The sequence below is a fragment of the Lygodium microphyllum genome, chromosome 20 (genome assembly GCF_053477565.2).
Source record: "Lygodium microphyllum isolate KBCC chromosome 20, Lygodium_microphyllum_v1.1.10, whole genome shotgun sequence".
Taxonomy (NCBI): domain Eukaryota; kingdom Viridiplantae; phylum Streptophyta; class Polypodiopsida; order Schizaeales; family Lygodiaceae; genus Lygodium; species Lygodium microphyllum.
In genome coordinates this window covers 118,792,709-118,813,133 of record NC_141154.1, presented here as the reverse complement: position 1 = coordinate 118,813,133, position 20,425 = coordinate 118,792,709, and the positions used below count along the sequence as shown (strand labels likewise).

The window sequence follows — 20,425 nt, the reverse complement described above, 5'->3', positions numbered from 1 at the left end:
CCAAGAGAGGCAAGCTCACCCCTCGTGTCCTCCATCTTTGTAATGTGCTCCTTCATAGAGGAAGAGTCATCAATACTAAGCATTCACAATTTCTTTTCAAGGAAAATATTGTGGGAAAACATTTTATGTGGATACAAAGACACACGCTTCTTCCACACTTTTTCCTATGGTCTTCAACTTGCAAGCATGCACTATGATAGAATCTTGCAAACTCATAAAGAGAAAAAATAGGCTCAAGAGTTGAGCAGATCTCACAAGGATACATGGTCCATAGAAGTCCCATCTACTAGATCCTCCTTAGGATGAGGGATAGAATCAGAAACAAGAGCCCAAAGATAGAAGGTGTTGAGTATGCACTCCACCTTACACAATCACAAAACGAATTGTCCAAACCATTGAGTTTTTCTTCCTTGGGTAATAAAGGTAAGATAGGCATCTACACCAAGGGTATTGAGGATGATATATTCACTTTGGACAGAGCGTTCTACATAGATGAATAGAAGGGGGACGTGTGTGAACAGGGGACTCCTCTTACTGACTATAATTGTGATAATCACATATCCGCTCATCAAAAGAGTGTCTAGAAAGAAGCTCCTCCTCTCAGTCATCAAAGCTCATAAATTGATAAGACATCTTCAATCCTACAATCACGCAAAAAGCTACATTTTCATGGAGATAGAATAGGAGATAGAAGGAAGTGAGCTACATAGACTATAGATGTGTTGTCTATCAAGAAAAGCTATGATCTACCACCAGAAGGGGGTTTCTTGCACCAAAAAGTTGTCCACTAATGGATAAGGTTGCTTGGTCCTTGATGATGTCACCTTGTCTTTGAAAGGGTCAACTAGTCATTAAACCACCTATACGAGCGCTAAATGCATCAAATCTAGGCGAAAATAGGCATTTAATAAATATGGGCTACTCCTCTATGACAAAAACCTACTCTTCTGTAGGAAATGTCCAAACTATGTCCTCACTTAGGTGATGATACCATGTGAGAGTATCCAATGGAAGAGAAACATGAATATGGAGAGAAGCAAAGAGAGAGAGAGAGAGAGAGAGAGAAAACAAAAGATGAAGGAATAATACTACACTGACTAAAGAAGAATGCTAATACAATGGGGATAGACTGATCAATCCCTACACATAGCTGCCCAAAGCATGAGTGAGGACACCAGATCAAGTTGATGACAATGGCAACACGAAGCATGGAGTGTACACCTGCAAACAGAAGATTGAAAACTGAAGAGTGTGTATGTCTACCAAGTATGAGATGTAGCTATAAATAGCCAGAAGACCAAAAAATTGTCTAACCTACACTTGTAGGGTCGATAATGTTGACTGACCCCAGCAATAAATATTGGTCACTCTCCACAAAAAGCCAAAAAATTAGGGAGACCCCAAAAAAAACCCAAATGACAATGACAATGCCCACAAGTATAGGCAGACTATGGAAAGTGGAACTGGCCTAATAATGCACATAGGAAGTCAACAACTAAAGAAAATGCACATAAATTAGTAGAGCTCATGTGTCTCTATCAGACTTTGACTAGAGCTCAGAACTAGGAGATAATAGATTGACATGACTAATATAAGTAGGCTAACACTCAAGAATCTCTTTATCAAGTGATTTTTGGGAGCTAGATACATGGACAATTTGATACTCAAGCTCATGAATGAGAGCCATAAATATAAGAAATTTGTGATTACATCAGTCAAGTATAGATTCTATATTGCAAAATCTTGACAACTAAGCAACCCATGCAAAAGGTTGTCTCCATGATGTTTACTAATAGGATTAGAAATGAGGAGCATTATAAACTGCTAGAAACAATTCAAGTTTGCAAAGGCACATATTGGATAAGGTTTTCAAAGAAGTGATACACATCAATGACCTATTGAAGAAGCAAAATGCTAAGGCTATTCATCCAATAGGCATTATCACCATACATAGTGAGAATATCCACCATTTGTAGTGAGTAGGCAATCTTTGACTTGCAAGATAAATGGAAAATCTTGGACCTCACACAAGAACATGCTAACCTTAAGCTAAGGCTCAAAAAGATTCAAGATTCATTGAAATGACCCTTAAGACCACAAATGCAATGCAATCATTATGATGGTAACCACCTTCTGCATAATGCCCCAACCCTTGATCATAAACTTGCATAAATTGTGAAAGATTTAGATACGAGGCCATGTACTATTGGCTATCTGGGAGGCTTCTATACCTTGACACTAACAACAACCATTTCACCAGATGAATCGATAGCTCAATATGGTAGAGAATCTCCATCAGCACTGCCAACATGCAATAAGCAAACACCTACAACACCTAGTCTGAATATACCTAGACCAGTTGGACCCATCATTACTCATCCACCTTGCAATATACCCATACACATTGTGGAAGAGCCACTAGAAGAAGAATTCTATGTGAACCCTTACATCACCTATAATGAGGAAGAGCTTCCAATTCACATGCATTTTAGGCTAGTTCTAGTGATGGATTTGGGCAAAGGAAGAGGTTAAGGAATGGGGGCCACTTTGAAACCTCTCATTTGTTAGATTTATGGCCAATCAAGATATGTTTCAACAAGATATCTCAAGAAAGAACAAGCAAACAAAGATGAGGCTAAGCTAAGGTTCCAAACTACAGTGTCGCATATTTATATGTCAATTTTCCTAAATGGAAACCCTACACTAGCTTTGCAATGATGCCTTCAATGCCACTTGAACTTTTTAGTATGAAAACACCAAACAATGATGCCACTCTAATACCCTTGAAATAATTGGAACTCAAATGCTTGTTGAAAAAAAGGCTACTGGTGACACATGCATTAATTTTCTAAAAGCCCACACAAAAATCTTGGTTTGGCAAGCACATCAAACAAAAATACTTTGAGAAGGGCGACCTAGTATTGCTCTACTCCATCAAAGGCCACAAACAAAAGATAAAATCTAGAGGCCCAACTCTTTCTATATGCACCAAATTAGAAAAACTAGTAATGTGGAGATTGAGACTCTTGATGGAGAAGGCATTGACTTTTTCTAGTGCAGTTGTATCAAAAAGTACTAACATCCAATCCACCTATTGCATGAGTCACCAATGCTACTACCACCATTTGTGGTATGAGTTGTGAAAATCCAAAGATGAGGAAATTGCACCACCTAGCTATCTTAGGATCAAACTCATGACAAAAGAGCTTACAATTGATGCTGTAATTGATGAGGGAGATGATTACAAAATCATGATGTACAATAATTGAATCAATATCGAGTGATAGCAATTGATCCCTACCAATGCCAAGTTAACCCATATGGAGGCAGACCTTACAATCTATTAGGAAAATGTAAAGTAATGTTAACTATCAATATTTTTAAAAAAAATTGTTATTTATTATGTAATCCTTAATGCGGAAGGGATTGGGAAAGAGGCCTTGTTAGGTTGACCATTAAACAATAAGCCAACTTCATGGTTGATTATGGCACATATTGCATTTGCCTTGCACTACCCAACATGAAGATCATCAAGGCTTTCAATAAGGGCATAGATGTTTCCTCAAAGCAAGCAATGCCACTGAGATTGTCACCCTCATTAGACATAATCATTAAGGAGAATGTAAAACACTACTCAAAAAGCTACTTAAAGTGAAGCAAACCAACACACACTTGTGAATACTATGGCTAAACCAAAGTAGACCCATCAACCTTGCTTTAAATGGTCATGAAAATCCAATTACCATCCCTAGCATCAAAATCCATGGTTAGTATGTGGGTAATTCATGAATATGGTTTCCAAATTTATCACGACCATTGAATCCTCAAAGATTTTGTGATACCAGCATCTACAAATGACTTGTATCAATCACAACACCAACTATTTCCAGAACCATAGAAAAGGTCAAAGGAACAAGTGGGATGATGCTGAGCTCCAACCCCCAAATCCAAGTTGGTATGCAAGAAGAAAATGCCTAATCCAATACTAATCTCATTGTTGAAAATGCAATCGACATTCTACATGAATCATTACCTAAAATGCAAACCATAAACCCAAGCTCAGAGCCATATACCAATTGACAAGGTCATGAACTATGGAAAGAAACACAAGGCACCCCTGGGCCTTCAAGTCTCCTTGCCACCCCTAAACTCCTTAGACATGATACTCTCTCAAAGGAGAGCTAGCAACAAGTACAACCACCAATAAGAAATAGTGCACCTTTCACCATTGGCACTAAAAGTGCACAAGTTTCATGAAGCCCACCCAAACACCCCATCACACTCTTATCACATTAACCAAATGATCCCCACAAATCCAAATCTGCCTCTTGACCTAAAACCACCTTACAATAGACCATATACTCTAGAATTCATAGCCAATATGGTTAAGGATGTTATCACATGCATTAGATATCTCACCTTTACCTTGTTTTCTTGTAGATACAAGGCCTCCTAAACAAAAATATGATCCAGGCTATGGGGTCTCTGCCTTGCTTGTGGGAGGAATCTGAGATTATATTCATCAAACACCCATTGATTGCCAAAGAGCTCATAGCTACTCAAATATTGTGGGGAAAAACTATCGTATGATGCCTCATAACCTCCTTCAAACTTTATTGCATAGAAATGACACCAAAAGATCTTGTAGATCTAGATTGTCTCACAAAACTCAAGTATGTTTCCTTGTAGAGATGGTTCACATTGGGAAATGGTTAGTTGTGAGATTTTTCAATAGAATCACTCCATGAAGTCTATCAAGCACAACCCTACTCCTACATCACTTCAAGTACTCACATTGACTTAAAATTAAACATTATGATCCACCCATATCTGGCGATATTCTTAGTGAATTGCCAACAGAATATCTTCATGTGATTTCTTAGCCAATGTCCTAATCCATGTAATGCATGTCAGCATACTCTCACATGATATGGATCACTATATGACATTCAAATATAACTTTGAATTGTATGGTTGGTTACTATTGAAGTAGTTATGTATCATATCACTATGTCTATAAATAAGTGCATAGGCACCTCGTAACCAAAACCCATATATTTATTTGCTTTTGTAGCTTAATTCTTGTAAACCTTCCTTTTATGTTCAAGAGAAGGTTTTTGTCATAGATTCTCTCCTATCGATAGTTTTGACATAGAAGAGAACATCGTTTTTGGATGTGTGCTCATGATATCGAGATTGCAAGTTGGATCTCATACAACATCTAGTTATGGCATACCGTGAAAAAAACGCCTTTCTGGTATGTTTCTTTTAATTTATCTCAAATATTTTTTTTTCCAATTTTTAATGTCCTCCTTGCCTTGTAAATCTCATTGGAGCTTGATTGTTTATGATATTCCCACACGGAGATGCTTTCTAGCCAACTCAACTAAAGGATACCATGACAATGTGAAGCAATAAGTTCCATGAGACTGAGACTAAGACTCAGACTGAGATGGAGATGGAGATGGAGATGGAGATGAAGACAGAGACAAAGACGAAGACGGAGACAAAGAGGGGAAGGGGGAGAAAGAAAAGTCCTAACTATGTTTTCCTTTACCAAAACAATCTTTTAAAAAAACTAGTAAATAGCTTCAAGGCAATGGTTCAAGACCATGAAATGCTGGACAACACAAGAATTATTCTTTGCACAGTGCCGGAGTATTGTGACGGCCATAGTTGTCGATGGAGAGTTTGCTACAATGCAAAACTACTCCTGGAACATCTACTTGGGCAACAAATGTGTGATGTAAGTTTACTTTTTGTTCATTTAACCCCGCATAGCCTTAACAATTTTATACTTAGTCTCATTTCTATGATTTTATGCAAGGTGAGCACTTAGCAACTTACACAGATGATGACCTTCTTCTATTTAGAGCAGAGATTGTTGAAAATCTAATCAATTGCAGTTCTCATCGAAATATCTCAATACCACCTACATATGACCCTCCAACTCCACACCCAGAACCCCAAGTTAGAATGCCATATCCCCATCCCAATGCCATTGACTTAGATGATGTGCACTTGACTGACGACACCGACTATTTGGACAATTCTGATATAGAGAGGATGCAAAGATTGTAAATATGCCAAAATTATAGTATTGAAATAAAAATTGTCCTCTTGTACATATTCATAGATTTTGTAATCAAATTATTGCCATAATTGGAAACCACAAGATAGGTGGTGTCTACTAACAAAATTCTACTAGACTACTTCGAACAAATAGCACTTCAAACAATGTGTCGTCTAGTATCTATCCCAATAGTTGGTAGCTAGCACATGCAAAATGGTTGCTACCAACAACTGCATGAGGCTAGCCACAACTTAGATTAGACAACACACTATTTTTAAAAAGTAAATATTATAAGTTGGAAGCTATCACAAGATAATAGTTACTGTACATAAGGTGGTAGTTACTAAACTAAATCATGCTACTACACACTACTGAGAACAAACTACCCATTATTTGTAGGAAGTACAAATAATAAGTTTGGAGCTACCACAAGTAAGGCGGTAAATCAAAAGTGTACCAATTGGATGGTATTTAAGAAAGGCATTCTAGAAATACTATAGCTTCTTGTCGAATATCGGTTTACCTTTGCCAATAGTGACAAGGTCCTCTTTGCTATAGTGCCAACACATCTTTAATATGATTATAAAGGTTTGGAAAGCACCATATTATAATATTTGTAGCCTTTGGATACATAAAGATGTCCAAAAAAAGACATCAAAATGTTTTAGGTACCATTCCAAGAATTCACTTGCATCTGGCTTCATAGCAACATAAATTTTCTTTTTGTGCACTATGCATTACTTTCATGTACTAGAAAAATGTGGGCAAGACCCTCTATATGAGAAATAAATGAACACACCATTGAGATCTAAAATCAATGCAGCCTTTGACTCAAATTTATTATGACTTTCATCTTCCCATTGATGATACCTTTTTGCTAGGCTAAAAATCACATGCTCCTATTACATTTTCTACACAAGCATTTTCCTGATTAGCATTTATGTGCCCAACATATCAAACATTAAGAATTTCTTATTCAACATTTCATAGATTATCTCAATAATGGCACATTCATTGCTAGTCGTATTTTTAAGCTACTTCTCTTCAAGTTTTACTTGCACATTTTTTGAAGGACTTACATTATCAATGATGACATGCATCTATCGCTCATAATTCACTCATAATTTTCTATGTCCTTAATAGTAGTGGCACATGGTTCAGATGGCACATGCATAGGTTGCCTCTCTTCAAAATATATGTGAACTTCTAAAGATCATGAACCTTGAAGTTCATCATCACTAATGCTCAAAGACAAAACTACCACATTTATTAAGTTGATTGTGTTTGTGTCTTTATTTTAAAAGCACCATCTCTAGAATCTTCTATACATGCATGTCTAACAATACATAAAGAAAGACCAATCACAACAATGGTACTTATAATATTTTTCATAAAGAATTGAAAAGACTATTAGATCTCATGTAAAAGCCATGCACTATTATATGCTTTATTATATCTCATGTAAAAGCAATTCACTACAAGGAAGATTGCTAGATGTATTTTGCTTCTACTCAAGTTTGATTATTTTATACTAGTATAGGACAAAAACATAACATCGCGTATGAATGTCATAAGATTGACTAGTGGATATTCTATAATAGAAAATATAACAATGTTCTTGACACCCACTTGCTCTTCATTCAATAAGGATAAGCCAATATATGCCAATCTAAAGTCACATGCGAATGGCAAGATGGCATAGTCTAGATGTTAGAAAATGGATTGCTAGAGAAGCCCCTTATTCAAGGTGCAAGGAACAAACATTGGTGGATGACCCTATTTAAGGATGCATATTGCTTTATCATAGCATTATGATGAATGCCAGTGCATGGAAGCCCCTATTAGAAAGGATGAGATATAATTAATGCCATCATATCTTGCCAGCATTTAAAAAAGTGGGGCACAAACTCCGTTGGCTATAAAATACTCATAGCATGATACATCATTATTGTCAAATACTATCTTATAAAATGAGCTAAAGCTAGATCCACATAAAATAACAATACCCATACCATGATGATGTTTTTACACGAGAAGGTGATCTTGAGATTTGCTATTTCTCAGAATTGGCAAGTGATCAAGAGAAGCACTTCCTAAATAAAGTAATTATCTATTTTCAACCTTTTTAGTTATCCATTAGAAGTATTTTCCTTACTAACCTCAAGAAAATGAATAGGGTAAATCAATGAGTAGGACTCTTATCACTATAATGCCAAAGATAGTCTCCTTCAGCTAGGATGACTAGGATAATAAGCTCAAGATAGCACTTGGGATGGTGGCCTTAAGTCAAGGAAAACCCATGAGATAAGAAAACAAAAGAACCCTCATCCCAAGAAATATGCACTTGGAGGTGACATTCTAAGCATAGGCGGTGGCTAAAGGCTCCTCAAAGTTCAAGAGTAATATGAAGGTAACAAGACAATCTGGCCACACCCAAAGCTAGAAAACTAACCATTCATGTTGATAAACTTTGATCACATGCAAAAACAACAAACCAAGGATCTTTCTTCAAATCCAAGAGACCTATCCCAAGGATTCCTCATCCAAACAAAAGGATGAGCCCACAAAACTAGAGAAGAAAAGCCTATCAAAGCTAAAGCCAATGTGTTCCCCCCAAGAAAGCTCCACCAAAACTAGAAGAAAGTCAACCATGGCAACTCCCAAGAAATGCAAAGAGAAAGAAATTGAGAAACCAAAAATTGCCTATAGCCCCTTCAACTCTAACAATGACACATGAGAATATGACCAATTCAAGAGGCAAAGTACCTGTAAACAATGTAAGCATAACTAAATGCAACCCTCTTGCTAATTCAAAGTTGAATTACTTCTAAATGCAACTTAGAGAACACATAAATCTCAAAAAGCATGTCTTGCACATATCTATTAACTAGAGGAGGTATATACCATTGTTACTAGGGCCAATGAACTTTGTAACATTAGTTTAAAATATAAAAATGAGTGGTTGCATGCTATGAAATGGCTTATCACTTGGGATGAACATGAACTAATCTACAAGAGACATCACACAATTGTGAAAGTTGGTTGGGACTCAGAGGATGCCCACTTATCAAATTGGTACACAAGTAAGAAAACTCAACCTTTTAGAAAGATACCTTATCACCCAATGCTAAACAATGTAGGGTAAAGAGAACCATGACATATGATCCTATTTGTGTATATGCCATTATTGGTTAGCTAATATCTAAACATGATGAAGAAACCCCACAAGATGTGTTAAACTATCACCCATTATTGGAAAACTTCTTATGAAAAAGAATATATTCACATTGCTAGCCCCCCAAGTGCATCCACAACTATTCAATGCAAACCCAATCCCACTAAATATGCTAGCAAATCTTTCAATACAACCCAAACTTTAATCAACAGTTCTTGCAAAAATGCAAATATAGTATCACTTGAGTGTTAGTAGAATACCACTTATAGGCTTGTCCCCCTATGTATCCCCCCCCCCCCCCCCCCAACTTTTAGCACCCCATTATGAAACAAAACATCTAATTTCTTCATCAATTCAAAGTAGAAAAAGAGAAAAAAAAACATTTTTTCATGGCTTATTTCATGACCTCAAAGCGGAATAAGAGCTTAAGACAAGTTATTGTAGTGCATTCATGCATTTGTTTTCCTAAAAAGCAATAGTGCAAAAAGAAAAATGAGATATGATGATGATGATGATGATGTGAAACATAATAAGAGAGATGGATGTGAGCAACTTCTAGGTATCTTAAGCTACGATCTTGCTAATTATTTTTAGAAACAATCAAATTTTGCAAAAACTATGAAGATAAACATATTTTTTTTAAAACATCATCTCTATTTTTTCAAATTATCATTTTGAGACCAATTTGAGACCCTTAAACTATGACCAATTAGGGACCCTACTAAAATTTAGAGATTCCCAATATAGATATCATACATAAGCTCTTAAGATATACACATTCTCAACTTTCAAGCTATACTTATATTATATACTATTTTCATGATAATGTTATCTTCTTGATTATAATTCTCTACTCAAGTAGATTTAGCGCACAATCCTACATATTTTTTTCTTTCTCTAAGCAAGTTGAACCATGATATGCTTGAGTTGGTAATAAGCACCCAATTAGGTCATTTACATAGAAGTGAGATACTATCTATGCTCTAACCCATTGTGTAAGTCCACCATAACTTGTGATCGCTTATAAGTAGCCAAATCTATTAAAAGTGTCATTAGTATATTTTATTTCTTGCAAAAAAATAACTATAATAATAAATTAACCATATCAATTCATTTAAGCATATATAAGTTTTTTAATTGTGTTTTGAAACCTCAAAGAGAGAGAGAGAGAGAGAGATGACGGGAGGGAGAGAATAAGAATAATGATAAATATAATAAGGTCACATAAACCTTTGTTAAATTCTTTCACCATAACTTATTATTGCAATATACAAATTTGAAAAGAAATCACATAAAAACATAAAAGAATGAAAAAGCAAGAGAGAATGCACGACACAAGATTGGATACAATTTACCCCATGCATTGAAAATACCCTCTTCAATGCATATATTTACTTTGTTCCATTTGGTTTTACAAAGATAGCCCTTTCATGAAGATAGAGTAAGCTTTTTGTTAATTCTCCTTTCTTAATTGAAATAAAGTTTGAACCTTCATGTATCAAATAAATAATCAAACTTTAAGGCTAAATAATAGTCTAATTCCAATGTTAATGTGCCTTAAAAATAACGATTGGCAAATAGTAGTCAATGCCTAAAAATATATAAACCCATTGGCACGCCTTCAATAAATAAGCCTAATAATACCAATAAATAATAATAAATGTGAAATGATAACAAAATCCAATTGAATACTCAACACAGCATTATGAATGTATTATTTATTGTCTCTATACATCAATTGATTCTAACAACAAATAAAATCAGTGTGATAATTGTCATAAATAAATTCAATGTAAGAATCAATATAAATAAATCATTTTTCAACAATGTTAAAATTATTAAACACCATTTGACACTGAAATAAATAGTCAAGGGATACTCCAAGAGTACCCAACCAATTAAAAGGATACTATAGAAGAACACTTTACACACCTAAACACTAACACTGGGCCAATGTGTATATTATGGAATCACTAGTGGAAATCATCCACATACACAAGAGTGAGTCTCGTGCTCGGAAAGAAAAAATATCTCCATCAACTATTCACTCAAGGAAAACCCATCTAAGAACATTATTCCCTTAAGAACATGCCCCAATGCATAAAGAAGAATTATTTAAGTTCATCATTAGAGGAGAACCATTTAAGGCCATCCCTCTTCCTAACACCCCTTGGTAGCATACTCCCAAAGTGGAAAAAACAACTATCCTCACTTGCTTGTGATAAAATGGGTCGACAAGAATAAGAGTGCAAAATGTGAGCTATCATTCATTAGGATTATTCTTTAATAGGGGGTTCTTAAATTTGACTAAATATCTAGGTATTTCCAAGCCTAGTGATCATTTGATTGGTGCTTTAGATTCTAAATTTTCAATATCTTCCTCTACCAAAAGTGGTTGTTCATAAACAAGGTGAATGCTTAGAGTTCCTCTAAAGAGTCAAAGAATACTAATGTGATGTGGTGTGAATATTGCAATGTGAAGGTAGATCCAAAGTAAATGCATTGACATTGATCTTTGTAATGATTTTGAAAGGCCCATAAATCTTAGGAGAAAACTTTACCATAGGATTTTACTTGACACTTTTTAGTCTACGTTTCTCCATTCTTAGCCAAATAAAATCACATTCCTTAAATTCCATGGCTGATCTTACACCAATTCATCAACAAGAGCTAGTATGCAATTAGACAAATGGAATAAAGTTGTACGCACACATCTAGCACAAAAAATTTCAAACGATGCCTTTTTATTAGCAATGTGTAATGTATCACTTTGTGCAAACTAAACTAAATGAATGTATTTGACCCAAATGCTAGGATGTGAGATAGTGTATGCACACTATAAATCAAGAATTGTGCAGTTGATGGCTTCACTTTGTCCATTGGTTTCAAGATGAAATGCACTAAAATAATCATGAATAGATATGATCATTTTAGGCAAAACATAATGGACAAAAATCATCCTAAGAAAAAGATAAGTATCTTGAGAAGCAATCAAAGTTTTCATGTTGCAAGGTAGAAAATAAGATTGTTTACTTAAGCAATCAAAAGTAGTCCAAAGAATACAATTTTTGGAGGAAGTAGTGGGAAAACGAATAATTGAATCCATTGAAATTTGTTTCCAAAGTAGGTTAGGAATTAAAAGAGATATATGCAACCAATATTGTACTTCATGGTGTCTTTCATCCCATTTGCAAGTTTGACATTCAAAATCAAAGTTAGCAACATCCTTATCCATATTTTGTCAATCATCTTGTCATGAAGAATAGAAAGAATGCTTCAATGGCCCATATATAGAGAATTGTGGAATTCTTGAAGTACAAAATATTGAGACAATTGGGTGACATACAAAAGTTCCTCAAAGACAAGAAAACCGTCCAAATAATCAAAATTGTCACAAAATCCAATTGTTATTTAAAATATAAGGCCAAACATCATGGAAGTTTGGATCATGCATATATGTATCCTTCAAAAAATCAAGCAAAGTGCAAGTATCATAGAAATATTATGCATAGAAAAACATCAGCTTAAAGCATCAACAACAATATTTTCATAGTCAAAAGTTGATACTGAACAAGTGGACAAAAGGATTGAATAAAGGTAACCCATCTAATATATCAATTATAGAGGTTAAACAAATTCCATTTTCAACTTGTGCACAACATATCTACAACAATTAACAACTCTATTTTATGTGTGTTATACTTCAATTCAAAATGCTTACGTTTACAACTTGAATATACACTTGGGTGAGAATCTTACATTAATATAATACCAATGCCTAAATCACTTGCATCTATAACAACTTTAAAAATGGATTATTAAAATCATGCACTTATAAAATAGGTGCATGGGTGAGTGTGTGCTCCAATAAACCAAAAGATTTTTGTTGGCTTTCACCCCAACTAAAAACAATTGCCTTCTTTAATAACATAGTCAAAGGCAAAGCAATTTAAAAAATTATATGAATAAATTTTCAATAAAAACTAGCTAAACTTAAGAAAGATCGAACTTTATGTATAATTTAGAAATTGCATGTACTTTCTTAGAATGAATTTTAATTCATTCACTTGAGACTATAAGGCCTAGATACTCAATTTTGGTTTAAAAGAAGTTCCTTTTCTCTAAGTTTATATACAATTGGATTTGTTACAAAAGACAAGGCAAGTATTATTTGTGTTCTTCTTCATTCTTGCTAACAACCAAAATATAATCAAAGAAAACAATTATGCAGTATTGAAATTTCAAAAATATGCAATTCATCATGCAGCTAAAAATTAGTCAAACCAAATGGTATAACCAAGAATTTAATGACCAAATTGAGAGGCATAAGGTCAATTTTAGCAAACATGTTTGCACCTTGAAGCTTATATAAGAGGGCTTCAGCTCTAGGAATCATATAGTAGTTTCTAATTGTGATTTTGTTTAGTACTCTGCAGTCGATACACATTTGGTAAGTTTGATTCTTTTCTTAATAAGTAAAACAAGAGCTCTAAACAATGAACTACTTGGTCGTATCAATCCATGATTAATGAGCTCTTCTACTTGCTTTTGGATTTCTTTTTGCTTTATGAAATTGTGATGATAAGGAGCCTTACAAGGTTCCTAAATTCCTAGGATTAAGTTGATCTTATGATCCTTAGGTCTAGACGATGGCAAATCGGGTGGTAGATCATCGAACAAAGCAATCAAAAAAATTAGCAAATAACTTTTGTTGGGCCAGTGGAATTTGTGATTCCTTAACTTGAATTTCATTGATTAAAAAGAAAGAGATCCTATATACCTTTATGATTGCATATTTCCCTTGAGTGTGACTAAGCAAAGGGTAAGATTATTTTTCCTAATTCCATGCAAGTGACACTTTGGTTATTATGCTCAATTTTAATGGTGTGTATAGCAACTTGAGCTCCTTGATACTCTTCCTCTCAGCATCATGCACCAAGGAAATAACCACATTAAATAAGAGTAGGCTTAAACATGTTCACCTCCGAGATAAGAGTAGTGGTAATTCTAGACATAAACTTCCACTAATAAGTGTGATCAAGGAATACACAAGTGAAGAAGGTACGCCAAAAATGCTCATCATACCATGGCATTGTCACTTGTCCTCACTAGGCAAGAATGTCTCGTTGTTGTTGAGCATGTGGCTTGAACTACAGAGGTAAAAAGCACTTATCTTCCTTTTAAAAGTGTTCTAAGAGAATGGCTAGCACTCGTATAATATTCCGTCATAAAGATGATTTATCCAACAATTGGTGCAATGTGCATTTAATCTTCTCTTGCTTTGAATACTTTTCATCATGAAAATAATCGTTGAACTAATTGATCCAAGATAAAACTAATACTATCTTCCTTACCATCACAAGTTCCAAATTTGAAGGTTCTTTGACTAACTATTTCCTCATTGCATTCAGCTTGAATATCGAGCATAGTAGTTATGGTAAGAGTGATTTGGTTAGAATTTTCATCATGCGGTCTTTTGAGTTTTAATAATTGCTCTTGAAATTGAATGTGCTCTTTCTATTCTTCCTCTAGCTACATTGATAGAAGATTGAACCTTTTAGTAGGTGGCGGCCATGAAGAATTAAAGCTTTCTAACATAGGCAAAGATGTTGCAGGATCCCCCATAGAAACAATTGTTTGTGGTGGTCAAAGCTTACATACAAACAACCACATATTTTAAATTTTGAAGTTGTGGTCTACTCTAATTTTCACATTAATAAATGACAACTTCAAAAAAACAATATGGTCTATTGTCCAAAATATGAATCCATGTTCTTTGTTGCCACATAATTATATCTAAAGGGCTGCATATGAACAATCCCTTCTAGCTTTTAATACACACTAAGATAAGGCTTGGGTATAAAGCTTAGGTACCTACCTCTTCTTGAAATCAGCTTGTTGGCTTGTATCACAAATGTTTTTGTTTTTAAAAGTAAAAACCACAACCTGGTGACCAAATCTTGGACCATCAACCAAGAGCACACTTCTTGATGATGATGATGATGATGATGATGATGTTCTCATGCATGTGAGGAAGAAGCCATGGCTAAAAATGATTACTACACCAATCATACCAAAGCTCTAAAAGTAGTGTTAAATCCTCTCACCATATCTTAGCACTTTAAGACACAATTTTGAGAAGGAACCATACAAAAGAATGAAGCATGAAAAAGCAAGAGAGAGCACTCAACACAAGATTGGGTACAATCTCCCTCCATGCATTGAGAGGGTTATTCCAAATACATGTATTTAGTAGATTGATTTGCTTTTGCCCAAAAATAGCCATTTTAGAAAAATAGAGAAAGTTTTTTTGTGACATTGTCAAATTTAGTTTGCCTAATAGGCATCTTCCACAACATGAAAAAAAGAGATGTGGGTATATATTAAAATTTTTACACATGCATTAAATGATCATTTTTAAATTATCGTTTATCTCATTGATAGACACACGAATATCTTTTTTCAATTTGAAAAACTTTTTTTCTCGAAATGCAAACACACTAAAATCTTTTTGGACACACAAAAATATTTTTTGGTGTTTAGAAAAAGCAACAAAAATCTTTTTTAGTTTTCTTTTTTACTGCTAAAGTATATGAAAAGCAACAAAAATGCTAAAAAGGAACGAAGAGAGACAATAGATGATGAAGAAGAGAGAGAACACCAAACAAAGTGCAAGACCAAGAGTGATGCAAGACAAAGTAATGTGAGAAGAGTCAAGCCAGCCAAGTCCAGTTGGAGGTGATGAATTCCCTTAGTAATTTGCATTGGCATTGTTGTATTGTTCAACTTTACATGTAGGATTTCCATTCCCTTAACGATTTGCATTGTTTGACGTTCAACATTAAGGAGGTTGATTAATATGTGTATTAGTGTATTTGATTTGTTTAATTTGGTTCTATTTCTTTGGCTCTTCGATTTGATTAGTATGTTTAATAGTGTTTGATTTGGTTAGTCATTTGTTTTCAAATCTTATTTATTAGGATTAATGTTAGATTAAATTAGCTAGTAGTATAGCATTAATTAGTAAATTAGTGTCAGTGTTAGATTAGATTGGTTTCAAATGTATTAGTCATTTGATTGGCGGTGTTAATTAGTGCTAGTATTGGATTAGATTTGGATTTAGTTATTTGATTATTTGAATTTATCAAATTTTAGTCATTTGATTCGTGTTAATCTTAGAATAGATTTTCATTGTAGTATTATTAAATAATTAGTCATGGCATACAACTAATTAGTGTTAGTTAATCATTGTGTTCACATGTATTAGATTATATTTCGATTAGTTTAGATTTTGAAGTGTGGGGTGTTTGATTAGATTATAATTGTATTAGATTTTGAGGTGTGGGGTAAATTAGTAACTAGTCAAAGCTAGACTTAGATTAGATTTTGACTATAGTGTTATTAAATGATTAATAATGACATATAATAAATTAGTGTTTAGTCACTACATTCACATATTAACTAATTATCTGTTGATTAAACAGATAATACCATTGATTATTTTATAGACATTATTTGTTGTTAAAACATAGACTGTTTGATTGGTTGGTTAAGTTTTGGCACCTAAAGTAGAGTTAGAGTGACAAAAATGAATGAGTGATTCCCAAGTGAATCCTAAGTTAGGGTTGGAAAAACAATATATGTGAGTCAAAAGTACCGAGAGAGAAACTGCAAAGTGTGAGTGATTAAAGTTTGAATTCAATATTATTTATCATTAATCACTTTAATTAGTATTATTAAGAATTACACATAATAGTGTTAAATGTGTAATGTAGTTAACTTAGGGGTTAGTTTAAATAAGAGCATTGAATAAGGCCTACAGAAGTTAGTTTTAATTAAATCGTTTGATTAATTAATTACCAAGGTTAGTTTTAATTAGCTAGTAGATTAATAGTGACATGTCTTGTCCATCTCTATGCATGTATGATGAAAATAGTGTCTTTTAATATGCTTAAAGTATATATTATACAAATATGTTATTGACTATATTCCATTTAGATCTTGCGATAGTGGCCTAGTGGTGAGTGGATTTCAACAAAGATTGTAAAAGAGTACACTTAGAATAATCTTGAGACCTAATGAGGGTGGAATCCAAATATCAACATGCTAATGCATGAACAAAGGAAAAATTTAGTGTGCTCACGTCAATATATATTTCTTTAACACTTGCATGTACAGCATAAAGATTAAATGAATACAATAAGCACAACATCATTATAAAGGTTTTTCATGAGATACACCCCCCTTTCTATGTGTCATGACCCTAAAGTTGAGCAATGCTTAGGCCTCAAAACTCTTGTAAGTTCACCTTGCCACCTTACTACATTTTCAAATTTTCTCACTTTACAAAACCCTAGGTGATTTCACCATTCATGTTTTAAATAACATAGCTCGAGTCACAATATTATTGTTCCAATGTGTGCTTGTAGTACTACTTGAAGCCTAAATGAATACAATAAGCCCAAGAATCATCTTACATGTCTTTCATAAGATCCCATCCTCCTTGCTATGCATGTCATGGCCCTAAACTAGCTTGATTCTTAGACCTTCAAAACTCATTTGAGATCACTTTGCAACCTCACAAAATTGTCCAATTGCACACTTTACAAAACCCCTTTAGCTTAAGAATATCAATTGGAATTGCTTTGAGTTGTGTGTATGTGTGTGTGTGTTGGGGGGGGGGGGGGGGGGGGGGGGGGGGGGGGGGGGGGTTGGGGGTGTTGGTGCAAGGGGGGCACTTGCAAACGGCCAAAGTGGCCAATAAGACTTGAGCATATAGTACAACGACAACCATATCTCATCAAGGGGGGGGGGGGGGGGGGGGGGGGGGGGTTGGGGGTGTTGGTGCAAGGGGGGCACTTGCAAACGGCCAAAGTGGCCAATAAGACTTGAGCATATAGTACAACGACAACCATATCTCATCAAAGAGTCTAATCAAAATATATCTAAACAAGTGAATCAAATGTCTAAATCTAAAACAAAAGTACCAAAAGAAATAAAACTAGAAGTAAAAACTAAATCCTGAAAAACTAGAAAACTAAAGTTTATAAAGTCTATTCTCATCTAAGGATCCCCCTCATGAGGCAAAATAGCTACCTACTCAAGTATCACGATAGGCATCTCTTGTTGGGTGGCAAGCAATAATGGCTCATATTTATCAATGGTGAGGATGACTGGTTTCTTGCCCTCATGGTCAAGGACACCTTGCTCTTGGGATCACACAGCTTGCATGGATCCAATACATTGTTCAACTCACTGTGCATAAGTTAAAAGTGCACATTATGGGATCATACCTAAAGGAGCTAGATTGGGTTGAATTTAAAAAGGCTTAAAGAGTTTTACATAAAGAATGCTAATTTGGTTGCTTGTAGATTGTTCCAAGAGTAGGTAACTAAGTCCAACAAAGAACGTTAATTTGGTTACTCACAATATGTTCCAAGAGTAGATAGCTCAGCCCAACAAAGGTTTATAGCCATTGAATTGCTATGTGAAGGAAAGCAAATATGATCAATTAGATGTAGCATAGCAACAAGCTTTAGAGACATAGAAGATTGAGATGTTTTTATAGGCAGTAGATTCCATACGGATATGGCTCCCTCTAGAGTACTCCCACATGAGCATGAACTCCTTAAGACTAAGATAGTGGAGACTAGTGGAGAAGGAGCCCTAGTGATCAACGATGTAAGGAACTTTGTGAGCACATTGTGTAGGTGGATCTAGACGCATCAATCCCCTCTCTCTCAAAAGAGTCTCCCGCATTGCAACTCCAACCAAGAACAATCCTAGGAACCTCTAATCCTTGTACTCCATGACTTTGCATAATGGCCCAAAATGCTCTTGAAACAAGCAATGGTATTAGACGATGCAATAGCATTTGCAATGCTCCTCTGAATCTACCTCTATTCCACATAACTGGCAGATCTGATCCTCTGTGATGACACCCTCATATCGCCCCATTTTTGTCCCTTCAACGAAGTATGAACCTAAGTAACAATGCATCGAAGGCTATGGAAGAGGTATGTATCTATGTATGATTAGCATGAGAGAAATCCAACATAGGAGAGATACAAGAAGTATGGTTGGTAGAGTGCCATCTTTTTGCTTAAATGCTACCCAGGTCCTCTTAGTACCTGCATTAGATGCATCTCAACTCGTACCAACACTTGCTAGAGAGATCATTTCCAAAAAGGCCGAAGTACATATGAGACCTAAATAAGTAGCACATGTGGGATATAATCGCATGATAAAAGTACAGAAATTTTGAACCAGCACACGTGCACACACACACACTTGACATGCCTTCTATGACTCTAGATGTGCATATATCACACACACACACGCGCGCGCATGCACACACGTGCACGCATATCCTATCTGCGACTACTTCCCATACATATTCACACTAGGGTCATTGAAAACTCTCATCATAGGATGACAGCTGCCCAATTGTTAAGAATCACACAGCTTACTCCCACCACTTCTCTCTTCTCACTTCATAAAGCCACAAGCTCATCTACAGATTTTCCATGCAGTATATCTCAGAGCACCAGATCCAAAAGCTTCAAGGATTAAAAGAATTTTCTTTCAGATTACAATTTGCAGCTCAAGGAGTCAGTTTTGTGATTTTGAAAGCTAAATCTGTCTTAGACACTCTTGAATAAGTTACCATCACCAAATATTTTATTCAGTAGATGGCCCAAAAACTTCACCTCAAACCACCTGTTCTGCATGAGACTCCAGCCAAGATGTGATGTCATTTAAAACCTGTGAGATTACTTCATCTGGTTCACCTTCCAATATACTGTGCCATGCATTGTCATAGATACGTAGAGTCTTGTCATTACTTTTGGATTGCTCATATAGCACCTTACTGACTGAGGGATCCGTTACAATGTCACAGGCCCCGTGCAAAATTAACATAGGCAAGGAAATCTGAAGCAGAACAGGACCATTAGAAGCCATGTAATATTTGGCAAGATGAAACTGATTAGCTATGTAATAACATTCTATACAAGCAACATCTTTGACGTAACTTTAAGGAGCCGACACACCAAATGTTCACAAGTTTAGTGGACTCAATGCTGTCTTCATCATAGCAAATACAATTTGACATTGAAAAATATGGAACAGATTAGCTAAACAATGAGATTTTCTATAATTTAAATCTTTGGTTTGAC

The 20,425-nt window shown here is 35.0% G+C and overlaps 1 protein-coding gene across 2 annotated transcripts in view; it reads right to left on the bottom strand.

Moving 5' to 3' along the window:
• Positions 1–19,456: 19,456 nt before the first annotated feature.
• Positions 19,457–20,425, bottom strand: part of LOC148019307 (caffeoylshikimate esterase-like) — a 65,426-nt gene continuing 64,457 nt past the window's right edge. For both annotated transcript variants that reach the window (XM_087660908.1, XM_087660909.1), the window contains exon 9: positions 19,457–20,180. In XM_087660908.1, coding sequence (XP_087517034.1) covers positions 19,959–20,180 — 222 coding nt within the window. In that variant the 3' untranslated portion in view covers positions 19,457–19,958. The remainder of the gene's footprint in view (positions 20,181–20,425) is intronic.